Source organism: Mauremys reevesii, linkage group 10 (genome assembly GCF_016161935.1).
Source record: "Mauremys reevesii isolate NIE-2019 linkage group 10, ASM1616193v1, whole genome shotgun sequence".
Lineage (NCBI taxonomy): Eukaryota > Metazoa > Chordata > Testudines > Geoemydidae > Mauremys > Mauremys reevesii.
The window spans coordinates 50,160,486-50,177,877 of record NC_052632.1 but is presented as its reverse complement, the minus strand read 5'-3'; the positions used below and the strand labels follow the sequence as shown (position 1 = coordinate 50,177,877).

General features: G+C 54.1%; 1 protein-coding gene across 1 annotated transcript in view; it reads right to left on the bottom strand.

Moving 5' to 3' along the window:
• Positions 1-17,392, bottom strand: part of ABCA3 (ATP binding cassette subfamily A member 3) — a 59,623-nt gene continuing 42,231 nt past the window's right edge. The window contains exons 20-30 of the mRNA XM_039491665.1: positions 16,714-16,918; positions 14,450-14,669; positions 13,983-14,141; positions 12,114-12,286; positions 11,092-11,226; positions 9,993-10,187; positions 6,776-6,963; positions 6,131-6,301; positions 5,548-5,735; positions 5,328-5,401; positions 1-3,384 (exon numbers count right to left, since the gene is read on the bottom strand). Of these exons, the coding sequence (XP_039347599.1) occupies positions 3,253-3,384; positions 5,328-5,401; positions 5,548-5,735; positions 6,131-6,301; positions 6,776-6,963; positions 9,993-10,187; positions 11,092-11,226; positions 12,114-12,286; positions 13,983-14,141; positions 14,450-14,669; positions 16,714-16,918 (1,840 nt within the window). The 3' untranslated portion in view covers positions 1-3,252. The remainder of the gene's footprint in view (positions 3,385-5,327; positions 5,402-5,547; positions 5,736-6,130; positions 6,302-6,775; positions 6,964-9,992; positions 10,188-11,091; positions 11,227-12,113; positions 12,287-13,982; positions 14,142-14,449; positions 14,670-16,713; positions 16,919-17,392) is intronic.

Here is a 17,392-nt window from a genome sequence, read left to right as displayed (position 1 = left end):
CACAGTGAAGAGCCAGAGCCATTCTTAGTACAGTAAGATGATGCACCATTGTAGTAACATTTGGGGGAATGGAACAGAAAAGGGGCTGGTTACAGGAACAAAACAAATTAAAAACCCCAATGACACGACCACTCAAACGGAATCTGTGCCCCGCCCATAAATATTAGTTCCTTATGTGCAATCGTCTGTGTAGCTATAGTGCAATATCTCAGCTCCGCCCTGATCATGGAGCAGTCAGATGGACGGAGCGAGTCATCAGCATGGGAATCAGACCTGGTTATAGGCAAAGGAGAAGAACCGAGACACCCCAAACATACCACCAGCTGCTCCTGCAGCCTCTTCAGCTGGCCCTTCCGTACAGGGACGGCTCTGCAAGCCAGAGAGCTCAACCCTGCCCACAATCACTGATCACTTCCATTGCACACCACAGGATTGGGCCCACGGCAGGGTGAGGGACATGCAAGCCCTGCAGGGAGCACACTGGTGCCCCCTGTGGGGGAAGTTTGGCCATTGCTAGGGAGGTACCCAGGCCAGGCTGAGCGGAGAGGTGTCCCAGGCATAACATATTTGGATCCAGAGGTTGCCCACCTCCTTGGAGTGCCTTCAGAAGAGAGCAAGGAGAGCTACGCCTCCACTAGCAGCACGGGTCAGACCAAGCTGGGCTCCTGTTGGGCACCAATTGGAACCCCTGCAGCCTGGGTGTTTGGATCCACTATGCCAGGGCAGCCCATTGTAATTAAAACATTTAAGGAACTAACAAAGGGCTACGTCTCGCACAGCAACCCCCTGAACCTCCTCCTCCCAGCCCACGGTTTGCCTCCGTCCCCTCTGCCATGTAGACTGTAAGCTCTTCAGGGCAGGGATGTGGCTATTCCTTGACCACCAAACTCCGTGCCCTGACTGGGCGCTATGTAGAGGCCAGACTCACACCAGTTACCAGTTACAATCAGCATGTGGATCTGAACGAGCCAGAACCTGGGCTGGGGACTTGGCTCCCAGTGCCTCAGCTCGGGGTTTGGAAACCAGAACGTGTCCCAAATTATTTGTGCCCAGGCTGAAGTTAGGGTTAGACTGAGCCACCTCTCACAACAGAGCAATGTAAGCAGTAACCGCTTCCCTCGGAGGGAGTGGGACACCGCCCTGGCTCATGGCAGAGATCAGCCGTGCCCTGTACCCCACAGGGTGCTCTGCATGGAGGTTCCACTGAAGATCACACCGTGCTGCAGGTTGGGGACCACGGCAAGGGGCCTTCCACCAACAGGCAGCCTTTCAGGGGCGGAGGAGCGTTTCCCTTTTCAGTGGCATGTCCCTGGCCTCCCCGGGTGGTTTTTGGTGAGCTAGCTGGCAGCATACGCAGGGCTCAGTGCTGAGCTGATGCTCGTTGCAGCAGGTGCTGTGCAAGTCCGACAGCAAATGCCATGCCCGTTGGCACAGACAGGCCCATGCTGACCTCAGGGTGGGATCTGGGGTGGCCTGGAGCACCCCGACCCTACTGAATAGGATCAACAGGGTTCCCTTGTTCCACACTAAGTCCTTACTGGGATAGTCTACCCGCACCCCTAGAATTTACTCTGTGGGGCGTGTGCACTGGGGGAGGAGACACAGACAGATGGGAATGTACTTTCACTGCCCTGGTCTGGACCATGCACCAGGGAAGGCTCTCCCCAACCATGCCCACAAGCATCTCACGGGGTCTATACTACAGATCCAGAGCCTTCCCAGACAGCTCTGCAGCGCACCAACCATGGGTTGTCCCCACGGACTGTTCTCTAGGGCGCCCCTCTAGAACACAAGCGCCCGCTCTATGTGGGTTGCAGCCCCAGTGCCGGGCATGGTGGGTGTTTACCCCTGGAAGCCCAGAACTGTTGTTAAATGCTGGCTGTGCAGGATGTAAGTGCAGGCCATGCAGTGATCTCAGAGCACCTGTGAGTGCATGCCGGCACGGCTCCTTCACTTGTTAGCAGGCAGGATGGTCTCTGAAGAGGGCAACTGTTGTATCCGATAGCTGCTCCCTGGGCGGTGGGGTCTTGCATCCTCCCAACACAGAGCATGCCAATGACTGTGTGCCGGGACGGCGTGCGATCGCTGCAGCCCAGCTCAGTACGGAACGCGGCTCTCTCCAGTGTCAAGTCAGAGCAGGACAGGCTGATAGGAGGCTTAAAGAGAGAAAGTGAACGCCCGCGCGGAATGGACGGAAGGTTCATTGGCAGGGCCTGTCGCATGAACAGTGACTATTTGCTTCTTTCCATCTAAACACCAAGGGCTCCTGGAGGATAATCCCCAACAGATCCCAGTGACTCGAGTGAAGTGCTGGCTCTAAGCTATGTGACAGTGTCCCCTTAGATCCCAGCAAGCCCCAATGGAATACAATTCGACATGGGTGAGTCCCAAAGCCAGGTCCTTACATCAGTGCGTTTCTGGGCAGATGAGGCACGTGCAGCGGGGATGTGGCACGTTAGCGAGGGGACCCTCTGGAACGGTGCCGGGAGAGTTCCTCCCATGCTCAGGTACGATGCAAACCTGTCTCACGCTGCTGCCAGCGCGGACCGAAGCAGCCCTCCCGAAGGACACACGGGGCCCGATCCTGCTCCCTGCAAAGACACAGAGACTCTGCCTGCAACTGCAAAGAGCAGGATCAGGTGCCCACCTCTGTGCTGGTGCCCCTTTCCCCTGCATTTTGATGCCGTGCCTATGGATGGGAGTGAACGTTGAAGAATGACGGTCTCTCGCACACTCAAGCATGTGCTGCCAGCGTCCCACATAGACGCGTGCAAGGATCGGTGACAAGGACACTGATTCAGAGGGGAGCTCTTAACCAAACCCCCCCCCCCCGATCATTTGATACATGGATTCCCCCCTTCAATGAAGCAGAGCAGCCATGGTGTAGAGATGAGCACTGGACTCCAGTGGCTCTGTAGTTCCATTGGCTGCTTCCCCGTTGCTGAGCACCGTCCTCTCCTCAGCTGGTTTGAAGATGGGAAGGGGGGAGTAAAAGTCAGAGATTTCCCCAAAAGGCAGCAGTTGGTGAGCTTCTTCACCGTCTGTGCTTCGCACACCCCCATCCACATGCTCCTTGTGACCCTTGCACTGAGGAGCAGACAGGATGCCCCCCCACCCCAAACACACCCTGGTCAAAACTTTCTGACATTTATACATTATTTAAGACACACGCTGATAATATAAATTACTGTCTCTATATATACTATGTATAGGCAGCAGGTCTGTCCAGGAGGAGGGCAGGTGGGTCTCTGTTCATTTCCCTCGCTCCTCTGTGCAGTGCTGGAAGCGGGTGAAGCTCATGAAGACCTGCTCCAGGGAGATCTGGCTGACGGAATAATCCTCCACGTGGAACTTCTCTTTGGCTCTTTCCAGCGCCCCGAAGACCTGAGGGGAGAGCACAAGAGCCCGGGTGACTCCACGTGGTTGGGCTTGGGGCGGGGGGTAACTGGGTGGGACTCTCTGGACTGATTTACGTGGGAGGTCAGATCAGGCATCTCTATCTACACAAGCCTCACCTAAGTAAACGGTCCACAGGGCACGGCGTTCACTTTGCAAGCTTGGTTCCTTACCTACGGGAATGCCCCGGAGCCGCAGTGAGGGTGGCATGTATCCCATGACACAGCGCTGGCTACAGGCCCCAGGCAATGCTGCACTCTGACAGGGGTCACTGGAGGAGAACCCTGCTTGCGGTGCCACCTGCTGGTCAAACGGCAGGTGTGGATGGGTTTCCACAGGAGCTGGGTCTGACTGTCCTGACCTGGCAGGGGGGGTGCTGGGGCTCAGGGTGGAGGGTGTTTAGTGAAGGGTCTGCCCCTGTTTAAAGAATACGTCCCTGGGATGGAGGCAACTGGGTTGCACAGTTCACCAAAACCCAAAGCAAGCGGCTCAGGCCAGGACAATCTGCACGGCGCAGCTCACAAAAACTGCATCCCACGGTGCTTTTGAGCTCAGCAAGCGGCTCAGGCAGCCAGGAGTGAATCAGAGCGACGGGGAAGGGGGAACAGGGGCTCTCAGACAAGATCTGACACAAGACAGAGAATGAGCATGTCTGAGAGACTGAGGCTGTTCCAGATGGAGAGAGCTGCAGAGGAGAAGGCTCTCACACCAGAAGCAGAGACATGGCCTGAAGGGCTAGGCTGGTGGCAAGTCCAAGGCAAACAGGAGAAGAGGGAAGAGAAATGAAGGGGTGGTGGGGCGGGGGCTATGGGTGTACGCAACAGGGTCATGCTTCCAGGAGCCTTGGACATGCTGGACCTGGGAGCTGCAACAGGCCAGGTGAGAAGAGATGAAGGAAGAGGCAGCCAGGGCTGCAGTGGAGATGGAGAGGAGCAGATTTGCAGACATGGGAGATGGAGACACAGAGCTCAGGGACAAGGGTTAGGGGAAGGGGAGACAACTGGCAGGTGAGAGAGGGACGGGGAAGCACCTCTCACCCAAGATGGTCAGCTGAACTGAAGCAGAGGTTTCCATGTGCAGGACCAGCAGGGGGTGTGGACAGCAGATGCCTTGGAGAGACTCGCCCTGAGGATGCCCCGCCCACAGCACTGCTCCCTCTGAGCTGCACAGCAGAGCTCGGCAACCCCCAGCCCAGGCATGCTGGCTTGGCCATTTCTGGGGCAACTGTTTTTGCCCAAAGAAATTCGAAAGCCCCCAGAAAGGGAGGAATTTTGCCCAAGCCAAAGCCAGAGGCCAAAGGCTGTGATCACCCACAACCTCCCAGCACTGCTCAAGGGGGAGCGGTACAACCCCTGCGGCACCCAGAGTCCAGCCACTAACGCACAGCCCAGTACTAGCAGAGCCTTTGGCCGCACCCACATACCCTGGTATTTCTTTATTGTAGCAGCTTTGGGTACCACGTGCCAGTCACAGCACTGAGTTGGGTGGGGGACACCACTGACTCATTCCTAACTATTCTAGAGAGATTTAAAGACCTCCTGAAATAGTGCCCCCTCCAATTACCCATCTTCTCTGGGACAAAAATCAGCTTAAAAAGCAACCAGCGAGAGGAAAAGGCAGAAATATTAGCATGGGGAGTGGGGGGGGAGAGGAGCTGAAGCTATTTTTAAATCCGTTACTTCCGATGGCCTGTATTTCAAACAGACAGTGTCCCTTTAAACAGACACCAGTAAATGGAACGTCAGTGGCCCGGGGGATGTGCGTGTTGAAGCAAAGCCCAGCTGCAATGGATGGATAATCCCAGCTGGAACGGCACCCAAGTCTCTCCATTCACTCCCTGCTTCGCTCCAGCGCCTCCGGTGTCTGCTATGGAAAGGGAGAAGCCTGGCTTGGCCTGGGCCAGAGGCTAGCGGCCTCTGGCCTGCCCTCACCTGTGCCCAGCTGAGGTTCTTGTTGGTCAAGTGATAATGGACCATGCCTTGGTGCTCGTGCTTCAGGACACTCCCTGGGGGAGACAAGCAGAGGTTAGCGCTGAGTTAGGAGACTGCAGGCGACATGCGCATGCATGGGTGCAAATGGGGCCCGCTGCCGAGCCCCACGCCCAAGGCTCCCCGACATGAACGGGGGCTGGGTTCCAGTGAGGGGCTGTACCTGGAAACATCTTCTCCACAAAGGCCTTGAACACCTGCACGTCGCCCTCCTCCTCGGCCCTGGTTTTTGCCAGCAGGGTGTATCCGCTGCCGAACTTGCTCTTCAGGTGCTGGGGGCTGCCCAGGCATTTGAACTGCCCGTTCACCATGATGGCCAGCCTGGTACACAAGGCCTCACACTCTTCCATGCTGCAGGGAGGAGAACAGAGCCATGGAATGGAGGCAGCACCCAGAAGCGACCATGCTGGAACATCAGGGGGTGTTGCTGCCTGGGACTGGGGCCAGGCACAGGAACCTGCTCTTTACCCACATGGGAGGTAGGGTGCCAGCTCCCCCTCCCTGTCCCTGCTTCGCAGGCCAGACGCCATGGACAGAGCTGAGTGGGTTACACTGCGAAGGACTGGGCACTGCCACCATTGCAATAGTCATTCAGCAGGTGCCACAAACACTTGCCCGTGTAATACAGCCGGGTGCTCTGGGAGACAGGGAGCAAGGGCTAGTCCATTGCAGGGAACCTCCCAACCAGCCTGCCCCGCTCCTCCCAGTCCCCGCTGGATCCCAGCAAGGAAAGGGGTGCCAGCCACCTGTGGGAGGTGATGATGATGGATTTTCCACATTCCCGTGTCCTGGTCACGGCATCCCAGAGCAGGCGCCGGGCCACAGGGTCCATGCCGGTGGAGGGCTCATCCATGAAGATCACAGGAGGCCCGCCGATCAGGGCAATGCCGGCGCTCAGCTTCCGCTTGTTGCCGCCGCTGCAAGGGAGGGACCAAAAAGATAGGCAACCTTGAAAGCAGCTCTGGGAGAGCATCGTGCATGGCTCTAGCAGATGCCAAGCTGTCTGGGCTACACCGGGGGGTGGGGACAAGCCTGGGGCATCTCCTCAAACCATTCCCATGCGACCGTGCTGCGACCGCCCCCGCCCCAGCTATAACAGGTAATAATTTGCACAACCCTGTGTCTCAGTGCCCTGCGGTGCATTTACCTGCACAGCCCCTTCAGGCAGGGAAAGTTTCTCCATTTGACAGATAGGGAAGCCCAGGCAGAGACAGGGAGGCCGGCCAAAACCTCTCAGCAAGCCTGTGACAGAGCTGGGACTAGATCTTCGATCTTCTGAGTCCCAGCCCTGAGCTTTAACCACTAGGCCAGACTCCCGCAGGCACTCAGGTTTCCAATCCTGCCCACAGAGACGTGTCTGGGCAGAGAACGCCTCCGGGTCTCCGTCTCACCTGTAGGACCTCACTAGCTTGTCCGCGTGGGGCTCCAAGAGCAGCCCTCTCAACATGTTCTCCACGCAGCTGCCGATGTAGCGCTCGGGAATCCCCCGAAGCCGGGCATACAGGCTCAGTGTCTCCCGCCCAGTCATGTGATCCAACAGGGCATCAAACTGAGGGCAGTAGCCAATCCGCTGCTGGACCTTGGAGCAAAGGAAGGCCAAGAAAATAAGCCAAGAGCGAGGGGCTCATTTCACTGAGATCACCAGCAGGGGGAGCTTTGTTCTTGCCACAAAGACTCCCTCCACTACTAATTGTTTTACATTAATTACATCAGTGGGTAGATTCAAACCCCAACAGCCCTGAATGTACTGGGTCTCCAGACAGACAGACACCCCCCTATGAAAGGGCCTTATGACTAAAGGGTCTTCTAACCAGCTGGTAGGATAATGAGCCATGAGGAGCAACAGAGCTGCTAGCTACGTAGGGATAGCTAGCTAACCACAGCATGGGTGGCTGCTGCTTGCCGATTCCTACACAAGCTTCCTGAGCTGCTAGCCTGACAACCGCATACTACCCTATTCAGATTCTCTTTGGGTGGCTCAATTCAGCTGGCTGTGGCTACCAGGAAAGAAAGCTGCACTCTATGTACTGCCTGGCAATAAGCAAGAGGAGAAATTGGTCACTCAGAGAGCTAAAGTGGGCACCACACAAAGTGTTCTCTGTACAGAACGTCTGGTATCTTGCTCTCCAAATCCTCGCTAGCAAGAGTGATATTTGCGCCAGACTCCTATGGCCTGATCCTCTGCGTTAGTTTCTGGTGGGTAGCTTTCCAGGTCTTAACTCTGTGTTCCCTCTCCCAAATCAACACCCTCTGCAGACCAGAGCCCAGGGACATGAACACCTAGCTACAGCACCGCTTCAGCATGACAAGAACAAGATCACAAGTTCCTAGCCAGTTTTATTCTGCAGCCGGCCCTGCAGATTCAGTGTCTGTGCAGAGGGTGCTGTGCTTCCTTGTGTCTGCCGCTTCCCAAAGAGGGGCTGCCAGGGGTTAGAGAGACAGGGAGAAGAACAAACTAATGCGGGGAAAGGGACAGACACAGAAAACCTCGTTGGAACTTTGTCAGGATTCGAGGAGAGCCCTCAAAACCGATCCCCAATGTCAAGGCGGATTGTCTTGGGGAAGGAATTGTTAAGATGCCTGGAGCAGCAGTACCATGTATTGGCATCCACCCACCGATGTGTCAGACCTAAATGATCATGGCCCGTTCTCAGGATTCTCTGCAGGGCTACCAGATGCTTAGCGAACAAGGGAAATGCTGCTGCTTTGGCTGACATCATTAGTTTCCTGAAAGCCAACCAAGATGGACAGACAAAGGCCAGCTCATCCCATTTAGGGACTACAGGTCCATTATCAGTCTCATAGTGGTCAGCACCCACTACTTCAGAGGAAGGTAAAGAAACATGATGGAACAGCCTATCTATAGGGGTGTTTCTCACCAATTCCCCATCAGTTAGTAGCTACTTTATTCCATAAGGTATCAGGGCTTCAATCCCTTCTGAATAATTTTAACTCTCTTGAATCTAACTGCAGATGTTCTCATTAGCCATAAAAGGTCTAATACTTGTTTTAATCATGCTAAAATCTCATTGTGTGGCAATGAGTTCCACCAGCTAGTTATGCATTACGTGAGACATTTCCTATAACTAGGTTTATTAAATGTGTTGCTTACAACTCCGTTGAGTACCCACAATTCTTTTAAACAGAAATTGTGACAGATATGGCAATTTCCTGCAGTATCCTTGAAAAACCTTGCTGAATTAAGTTTAAGTAACTTTGGCATCGACTGCACTGAATGCACAGTTTATTGATTATTGTGGGTTGGGACTGTCTGTACCCTTGAGGGGGAGATGGGATGTAAGGAGGATTGGAGGATAGAAGGACTACATTGAACAACATGCCAGAGGAGAATGGACTTTTGATGTGGATTTCCTGGGAAATGTCTAGGGGGAGGGGAATGCGAATTCCTCACCTCTGGTTATGCCAGAACACAGCCTTTGGGAGCTCTGCCCTGAGGGCCTTTGCCTGCTGATCCCCTGTTCCCACAGACTGGACATCAAAGGCCAGCAATGTGTAAAGAAATAGATGACCTGACCAGGTAACTGTTCTGTGTCAGAGATAAGGCTGTTATGAACTTGTACCCCCAGAAAACCCTCCGGAGGGGTGCGAAAGGCTGACTCCTGCCAGAGCCCTGCTGGAGACGGGGTGATCCCTGGTGAGATCATTAGCAGGAGTGTAGGTTTTTATTGTTTGACTCTCACCTTAAGAATAAATGAGTTGTGTGAGAACTTGTAACTGCTGGCAATTCACACCATTACAGATCCCACACGCTGCCTGCCACCAGATCTGTCATGATTCAGACCAACGGCACAGGTATTCCCACAGGTATTCCCACCGTGGTCCACCAAGGGCACCTGCTCTAGGCTTCTGGCTTCTCAGCCATCACCTCTCTTGGGCAGTGACCTGCGTCTCTCTCCTGCCGGACTGGGGTTTTCCTAAGCTGCACAGTTCCGGCCTCTACAGCGCTATCCCCAGCAAGCAGAACTGCCTAGGCAGGCCAGCATCTGCGCTTTGTTTCTCTCCAAAGGCTGAGAACAGTTGTGATTGCCAGCAGGGCTAAGCTCCTGTAGTCAGAGTGCACCACAGAACTTTTGTCTACCTGGCCAGTTAGTGCGCTTTACACCTTGGCTTGCCACGCACTAAGTCTCCATGACAAGCCCTAATTTGCATGCTTGTTTTTAGCAGCCCATCTCATGCTGGGTAGCTTAATGCACTCTGAGTACTGTGCATGGCGTGCTTCAAAGAGTGATTGAAGTTATCCACGTGTTAAACTTGTTTGATCTCAGCCGTTACAGCAGAGGGGGCCAGCATGCCAAGTAACCAGATTTCACTCAGTGGAGCAGGCTGGCTGGACATGAAAGCAGCACCTTGGGATCATTATTACATCAGCCTACAGTGCAGCACCCCCAAGTCCTGCTTCGGCCCTTCCACGTACCAGGCAGACAGCTGCTAACCACATGCACACAGCCAGAAGCAGCATCATGCACTTTGAGAATCAAACACAGGGCGCTGAAGCAAGACTTCTCCCCATCCTGCCCCTCCAGCAGCGCCTGCCATGGGTGGCAGCAGAACCCCACCCTCGCCCCTTCGCTCACTGGGGTTCGGTACCTTTTTGATGTTGGCCAGAATGCTGTGGCCGTCCACATAGGCATCCCCCGAGGTGATGCTCTCGTCGCCCGTCAGCATTTTGAAGGTGGTGGTTTTGCCAGCTCCATTGAAGCCCAGCAGGCCAAAGCACTCCCCTTTGTTGACCGCCAGGGAGATTCTATCCACAGCTAGCAGAGACTCACTGCTGTTATACACCTGGGAGAATGCAGAGAGCAAGCACTCGTCACAGGGAGGCTGGGCTGCTTCTGTCTGCCACAGATGCACTACCGCTGCTTCCTGACTGGGCGCTGGGCTCCACAGGGGATGCTCAGGGACAGGGCTCAGAAGGGGACCCCAGGAACCTTGAGACAAATTAAATCCAAGCCCTGACCTGATGCAGGGCCAGGAACACGGAATTAGATCCCCACCTCCTACCCCACGGCAGCAGGGGGTCCCTGCCCACCACAGCTTTGCCCAGTGTGAGGAGGGAAGCTGACCATAACGTGGGCATTTGGCATCCTGCGTGTGAGAGCAGTGGGGCTCAGGCCCCTGTCTCATGGCAGCCAGCGTGCAGGGCCTTAGCATGCAGTGCTCAGTATCATAGAATCATAGGACTGGAAGGGACCTCGAGAGGTTTTCTAGTCCAGGCCCCTGCACTCGTGGCAGGACTACGTATTATTTAGACCATTCCTGACAGGTGTTTATCCAAGCACCCAGGGAAATGGCAAGCATGGGCGCATCCCTTCACATTCACAGAAGCCCAGGGCTTTCCTTGGGCACTGTGCTGTCAATTCCTCCCCATGGACGTGCCAACAGGATGCTCCAAGGACTAACAGCTGCACTCTTCCACCCCAGTCAGCACCGCCACTCACCAGGGTGAAGATGGCCTTGTGGAACTTGGCATTTGTGGAGGAAAGGCCAGATTTTGCTGCTGTGCAAACAAACGCACAGGCCAGAGGCTGTGCAAACATTTCCTTGCATGGCTTTGCTAGAGCACCTTGAAATCCAGACCCGCAACACTCCTGCTAAGCTGTAGTGGCACAAACCATCCGTGTCCATCCCCTTTAACCCAGGAGCCCTGTAGGAATCAGATCTGCGAGGTGCCTGGGCTCCAGCTCACCTTAGTGAGCTCTTTGATGACCAGTGGGCTGCTCAGTGATGACAGCAGCTCTGGCGGGGACTCCAAAACTTTCTTCCTCTCATCTGCCACGTCCCGGTCTTCCGGCAGCACAGGCATCCTGTTCAGAAGCATTGCCTATGCCGGTAGAACCAGAGGGAGTTATTGGCAGGGGCAGGTGGGCTGCCTCGGGCTGACCGAGGGCAAGCCCCCGACATGGAGATGTTCCGATACACCCTGGATGTACCTTTCCACCGAGCCAACCTGAGGATTGATCCAGCACCCCCTGCCCTCGGTTGATCCTTCTGCCCAGTTGACTCTAAGAACAATTCTCTGCCCCCGCCTGACACAGCCCTGATTGGGGTGGGGCGGGAGGGGGAGGAGAAACCCCCATGCTCAGCGGACGGATAGACCAGTGCTGTGAGCAGTTTAGCGCCTCCGATTACTCCTGCTCTTAGTCAGCAAGAAGATGGGATTTAGAGCAAAGAGCAGGTAATTTGGGGCTCCAACACAATGACCACACCTCTCACAGGCCTTGTGCGCTGTTGAGATTTGGACTTGCTAAGTCGTGCTCTAGGGGGCTTTCTTTACACCAGCCTGATGCAAACGCCCCTGAACTGAGCACACATCCCCCAATCCCAATGGTCCCAAACGCTCGGGGACAATCGGGACCAGATCTGAACTGAGCGCTTTGGGCCCATCTCCAGTTTGTATCATCACTCCAAGAGCCAATGGGCCCAATTCCCATTTACACCAGCGTCACCTCCCTGACATCAGTGGAGCCAATCCTGACGACACGGGGAGTCTCTATACAGGACCCCAAGCACACAGACACCCCCTGCAATGCTGGGCCTGGCAGACTTCCTACGGCACATGCTTGTGGCCAGGGGCACATGCCAAACCTGGCAGAGGGGGCCATGAACAGGGCAGTTGCTGGTACGAGCCAAGAAAAAGGCACAGACCATGGAGAACGAAGGTGGGGGGTAGAGGAGGCCTGGAACGACAATGCGCAGTCAGCAGCTCACCCATTTCCGCCTCCTACAGATGCCGCAGACTAAGGTCCTCAGTCTCCAGAGGAGGTTAGTTTCAATGAGGAAGAGAAGGAGGAGGAAGGCGGCGCCCTGGACACTCAGGGAGGTCAGATATTGCCCAATCCCTGGAGTCTCCCATGAGAAGTAATTCGTCTGGTAACTGATATCTGGAAGGGGGGGGGAAGGGGAGGAGAAAAAAAGAAAAATCAGAGGTGGGTCATTCGGCCCTTTGGTGGGAGGGGACAGTTGGGCCAGTGCCCCTCCTCCATGCCGCACCCCGTCAGAGAATGCAAACTGGCAAGGATCTGGTGATGCAGAAAGATGCCCATGAGGACCCCCCCCCCCCCAAAGACCACTGGATTCTTCATTCTTTGTCCAGACTTTAACCTAGTTCCTCTGAGGTAAAAGGCGAATGCCCCACCCCCACTGTGCCCTTCCCCCTCCTCATTAGCCTTTAACCATCTCCTCGTTTCTTGCTTTCCAAACAGACTTCTCAGCTCCACCGTCCAAGGGCAGGAGTGGAACCCCAAGGTGCTGGAACCACTGTGTAGCAGGGCAGCTGCCCCACTCCTGGAGAACAGGGGTTAAAAGCAGCCAAGTTAAGCTGAGTGGGGAGGCAGCCACAGCTGGGGCCACACCCAATCAGGGCCCAGCTGGCCCTGATAAGAGGGCTGGGGGCCAGTAACTGGAGGAGTCTCACTCTAGCACTGGAGTGGGAAGGGCCGGCTGCCTGGCAGCAAGGTACCTGAAGCAGAGCAGTGCTGGGGAAGGGCAAGAGGAGCTGGGGAGCTCCAGCCTGGTAAACCCCCAGGCTGCAGGACTTGGTGAAGGCCTACAGAGGTGCTGGGGCTGCAGAGGTGTAGCCTGGGGATAGGAAGAGGCAGCTGGTCCTACCCCATTGCCAATGATGAGTGGCCATTACAGACTGCAGTCTGCCCCAGTGAGCCGGGGCTAGATGATGACTGGCAGTAGCCACTGAGGCAAGGTGGGTGTAGTGGGTTGGGGGTTCCCCTGGTAGGGGAGGCCCAGAGAGTGAGGATACTGCTGGGGCAGAACCCCAGGGTAAGGGATACGGGGACACTGGGAGGGACACAGGGCTGAGCCAGAGGCCAGCAGAGGGCGCTCCAAGCTGGAATCAAGCTAATTCCCAGGACAATCCGTGTTCCTGGCCCTGCATCAGGTCAGGGCTTGGATTTAATTTGTCTCAAGGTTCCTGGGGTCCCCTTCTGAGCCCTGTCCTGGGAATTGCGGCAGGAAGCGCCGCACCGGCGAGTCTCGCTTTGCTACACACAGATTTCCCACGCTAAGGTGTCGTGAAGGAACACTAACTGTAGAAGCCAGGCCCAGAGAAACAGGGAGACAGGGATTCGCCCTTGCTGTGCATTCACACATCAGGGATCAAAGACACCAGTAAGCTTTCTAGTATTTTTCACCTCTCTCCAAGCTCCTCCCCTGAACTCTTCTGTCCCCCTTGAGCCTGGCCCAGCAATGCCATGGCTCTGGATCACCATGAAGGTTCTAATCTGCTCTCCAGCTCCCCAGGAGCCCAAATGTCAAGTCAATAAATATAATTCCACCAGCCAATTTGCACTGGTTTCCCCAGAGGGAGCCGAGCCGAGCCTCAGGAATACAACTGCACCATGAAGGCACTCAATAGCACCAAATGATACAGAGGGATGAACAGCATTTGTAATTCAAGTTCCCTTGAATGTCAGCAATGTTCCTTTCTCTCCCCCTAACTCCCAACACCTCTCAGAAAAGTCTGCTATGGACACCAGCTCGTGCCATCTTACTGCAGGGTGCGTAGGGATGCTGGACAGTCGTGGGCTGGCGAGCTGAGCAGGGAGTGACTGGGACACTCACTGAATGCTTTGCAGATGATGATGGCTTCGACGGAAGAGGTGCAAAACTGAATGAACTCATAGTTCTGGTAGAAGTCACTGATGCACTGGCCCAAGCAGTAGTTGGGCAAAATCAAGAAGATTTTATCCAGGGTTCTGGACAGGTCCACGAGGCCCAGCTCTGAAAGAGAAATAAGATCAGCTGGGCGGACTTCAATGATGGAACCTGCTGTCTTGCCAAGAAAACACAGCGCCAAGACTTCAGAGTTTACAAAGCTAGGAGGGAAAATGAATTGGCACCGCAGTGCATAGCAGAAGGAACGAATCTGCAGAGATGTCCCTGCTAGCAATTAGTGCTGCAGGATCCCCCAGCAAAGGAACTGAGGAAAACCTCTTTCCACTGGAGGACAAATCATGCCAGCATCCTTATGAGACACAGGGGGTGGGGGATGGGGATTCTGTCAGGAGCGCAGAGGGCAGCCCCTTTACCTGGAATGCTCATGATCGTGACTGCGAGGAAGGTGGCTGTGCCCGAGAAGATGTTGAAGATGGTGAGGCGCGTGTAGGCCGTAGATGCCACTGAAAAGAAGAAGCTGAGCAGGTACATGAGGGGGATGATGGCCCAGCCGTACAGCAGGAAGATCAGCATCACATCGACGAGGTGGCTGTCCTGGGTGAAAGCTTTCACGTCGAAGGCTTGGAATATCACCTTAGAGACGACATCGAGAGGAAAACCAACACGAGGAGTGAGCTGTTCTAGATCATGGCCCATAGAGCCTCCATCTGAACAGGCCAGAGAGCAGCATTGTTAAGCTGTTAGCTAACTCTTCACACACACTGCCAGCTCCCTCCGGAGCCTGGACAGAGCAAACTGTCTGATGAAGCCCCCTCCTCTGCACAACCCCATCAGCTCCCACCAGGGTACGACAACATTCTCCTTTTAGAAGAAGCCATAGATCAAGACACCGGGAGTAAAGCAACACTGTTTACACTTCACCACCACCACAAGTCTTTCCAGCTGGATTACGGCAGGCCAGAGATGCAGTTTTCCCGTTTGGTCCTTTAGAGTAATCGAGACAATAATGGATCCAGCTGGGACGGTCCCATTCTATCTATCTCCAGATTACAACACTGGGCATCATGTAGACGTTTGAGCATCTCAGAAACATCAGTGAATTTATCCTCAACCCCTGAAGAGACAGGGAAATATTATCCCCATTTTACAGATGGAGAACTGAGTGACAGGGCAGATCAGTAACTTGCCCAAGGTCACAAAGGCAGGCTGAGGCACATCAGGCCAGGGGATCCAGGTCTCATTACCAGTTCATGCAAGCCACCAGTTCGCATCACTCATGAAGAGGCTCAAGGAGTTTATGGCAAATGGAGAGCTGCCCAGGCCATGCCACTGAGCTATGTGACATGGTACAGCCCAACTGGATTGGCCATATCAGCACCTCCTACAGCTTCTGGCCGTTCAGGAGCCATCTTCAGCCCTGCTCTGCCTAGAGACAGTTACTGTAATAAGAGGGGCCCTCAGGATAGGAGATGGATGGAAGTTGACAAAGTTACTGGCCCAGTGGAAAGTGGGGGCAGGAAGGGGAAGCAGTAGACATGATATATCTTGGCTTTAGTTAGGCTTTTGACACAGTCCCACATGACAGTCTCATAAGCAAATTAGGGAAATGTGGCATACATTAAATTGATATAAGATAGGTGCTCAAGGGGTTGAAAGACTGTTCTCAAAGGAGTAGTTATCAATGGTTTGCTGTCAAACTGGGAGTGTGTTGCTGGTGGGGTATCACAGGGATCAATCGAGGGTCGGTACTATTCAATATTTTCATTAATGGTTTGGATAATGGAGTGGAGAGGATGCTAGCCCTTTGGAGGCCAGGATTAGAATTCAAAATAACCTTGACAACTGCAGAATTAGTCTGAAATCAACAAGATGAAATTCAATAAAGACAAGTGCAAAGTACTTCACTTATGAAGGAAAAATCAAATGCACAGCACAAAATGGGGAATAACTGGCTAGGCAGCAGCATTTCTGGAAAGGATCTGGGGGTTAGAGTGGATCACAAATTGAATGCAAGTCAACAACGTGATGTAGGTGTGAAAAAGGTTAATATTCTGGGGAGCCTTAACAGGAGTGTTGTATGTATGACACAGGAGGTAATGGTCCCGCTCTGTGTGGCATTGGTGAGGCCTCAGCTGGAGTTGTGTGTCCAGTTCTGGGCACCAAACTTTAGAAAAGATGGGGACAACCTGGAGAGAGTCCAGAAGAGAGCAATGATAAAAGGTTTAGAAACCCTGACCTGTGAGGAAAAGTTAACCTGGGCACATTTAGTCTTGAGAGGAAAAAAAAAAAGACTGGGGGGAGGAGCGGGGGACCTGATAACAGTCTTCAAATCTATTAAGGAGTGTTATAAAGAGGAAGGTGATCAATTGTTCTCCACTCCTCTGAAGGTAGAAGAACCAGTGGGCTTAATCTGCAGCCCAGGAGATTTAGGTTAGCTATTAGGAAAAGCTTTCCGACTACAAGGGGAGTTAAGCTCTGGAATAAGCTTCTAAGGGAGGTTGTGGAATTCCCATCATGGGAGGTTTCTAAGAGCAGCTGGACGAACACCTGTCAGGGCAGGTCTAGGTTTACTTGGCCCTGCCACCGTGCAGAGGGATGGACTAGATGACCTCTCGAGGTCCCTGCCAGCTCTACATTACTATGATTCTAATCCAGGGACATGTCAGTGGTGACTCACCAGCATCAGTGCACAGGGAATGAGGAAGTTTATGAGGTCCCAAAGCAGGGCTGAGAGCCAAAAATTGGCCACGTAGACTCCGCTGACAAACTGCACGTGCTTGGCCTTGATGGCTCTCTCGCTGACCAGCAGGAGTGCGAAGGTGCTGGACAAGGAAGCCATCCCATAGAGCAAGTTTATAGCAATAGCAAACCCAGTCTGGCCTCTAAGGGAACATTAAAACAACTGGTTAGCAGGGGGAAAATCCCACCAGAGCAATACCGAGCATTTTAGCTCATGCTGCAGACTACGCCATAGGCTGCACACAGACCAAGCTTGAGCTACTGTGGCTGTATGGCCTATTGCTATTCCCTCCCCCAGCATGGATTCTCCTAATGCCAGATGGGATCCTGACCATCTTCCAGACCCACCCCTGGGCTCCCTCCCAGTCACTCTAGGCAGCAATGAGCCCAGTGCTCCAGCCTGGAGAGCAGATGGACAGTTCGGGGAGACGTTCTTGGTGCAACATCTGCTCTGCAATGTGTTCAGCATTTGCTGCACCAAAGGGCAAATCCTGAGCGGTGCTGCAACTCCCATAGACTTCAGTAAAAACTGCAGGCACTCTGCACTACTCAGGATTGGGCCGCAGCAGTTCACCCCTGGCTGGACCTTTACCCATCACATAATTCAGCACCAATGG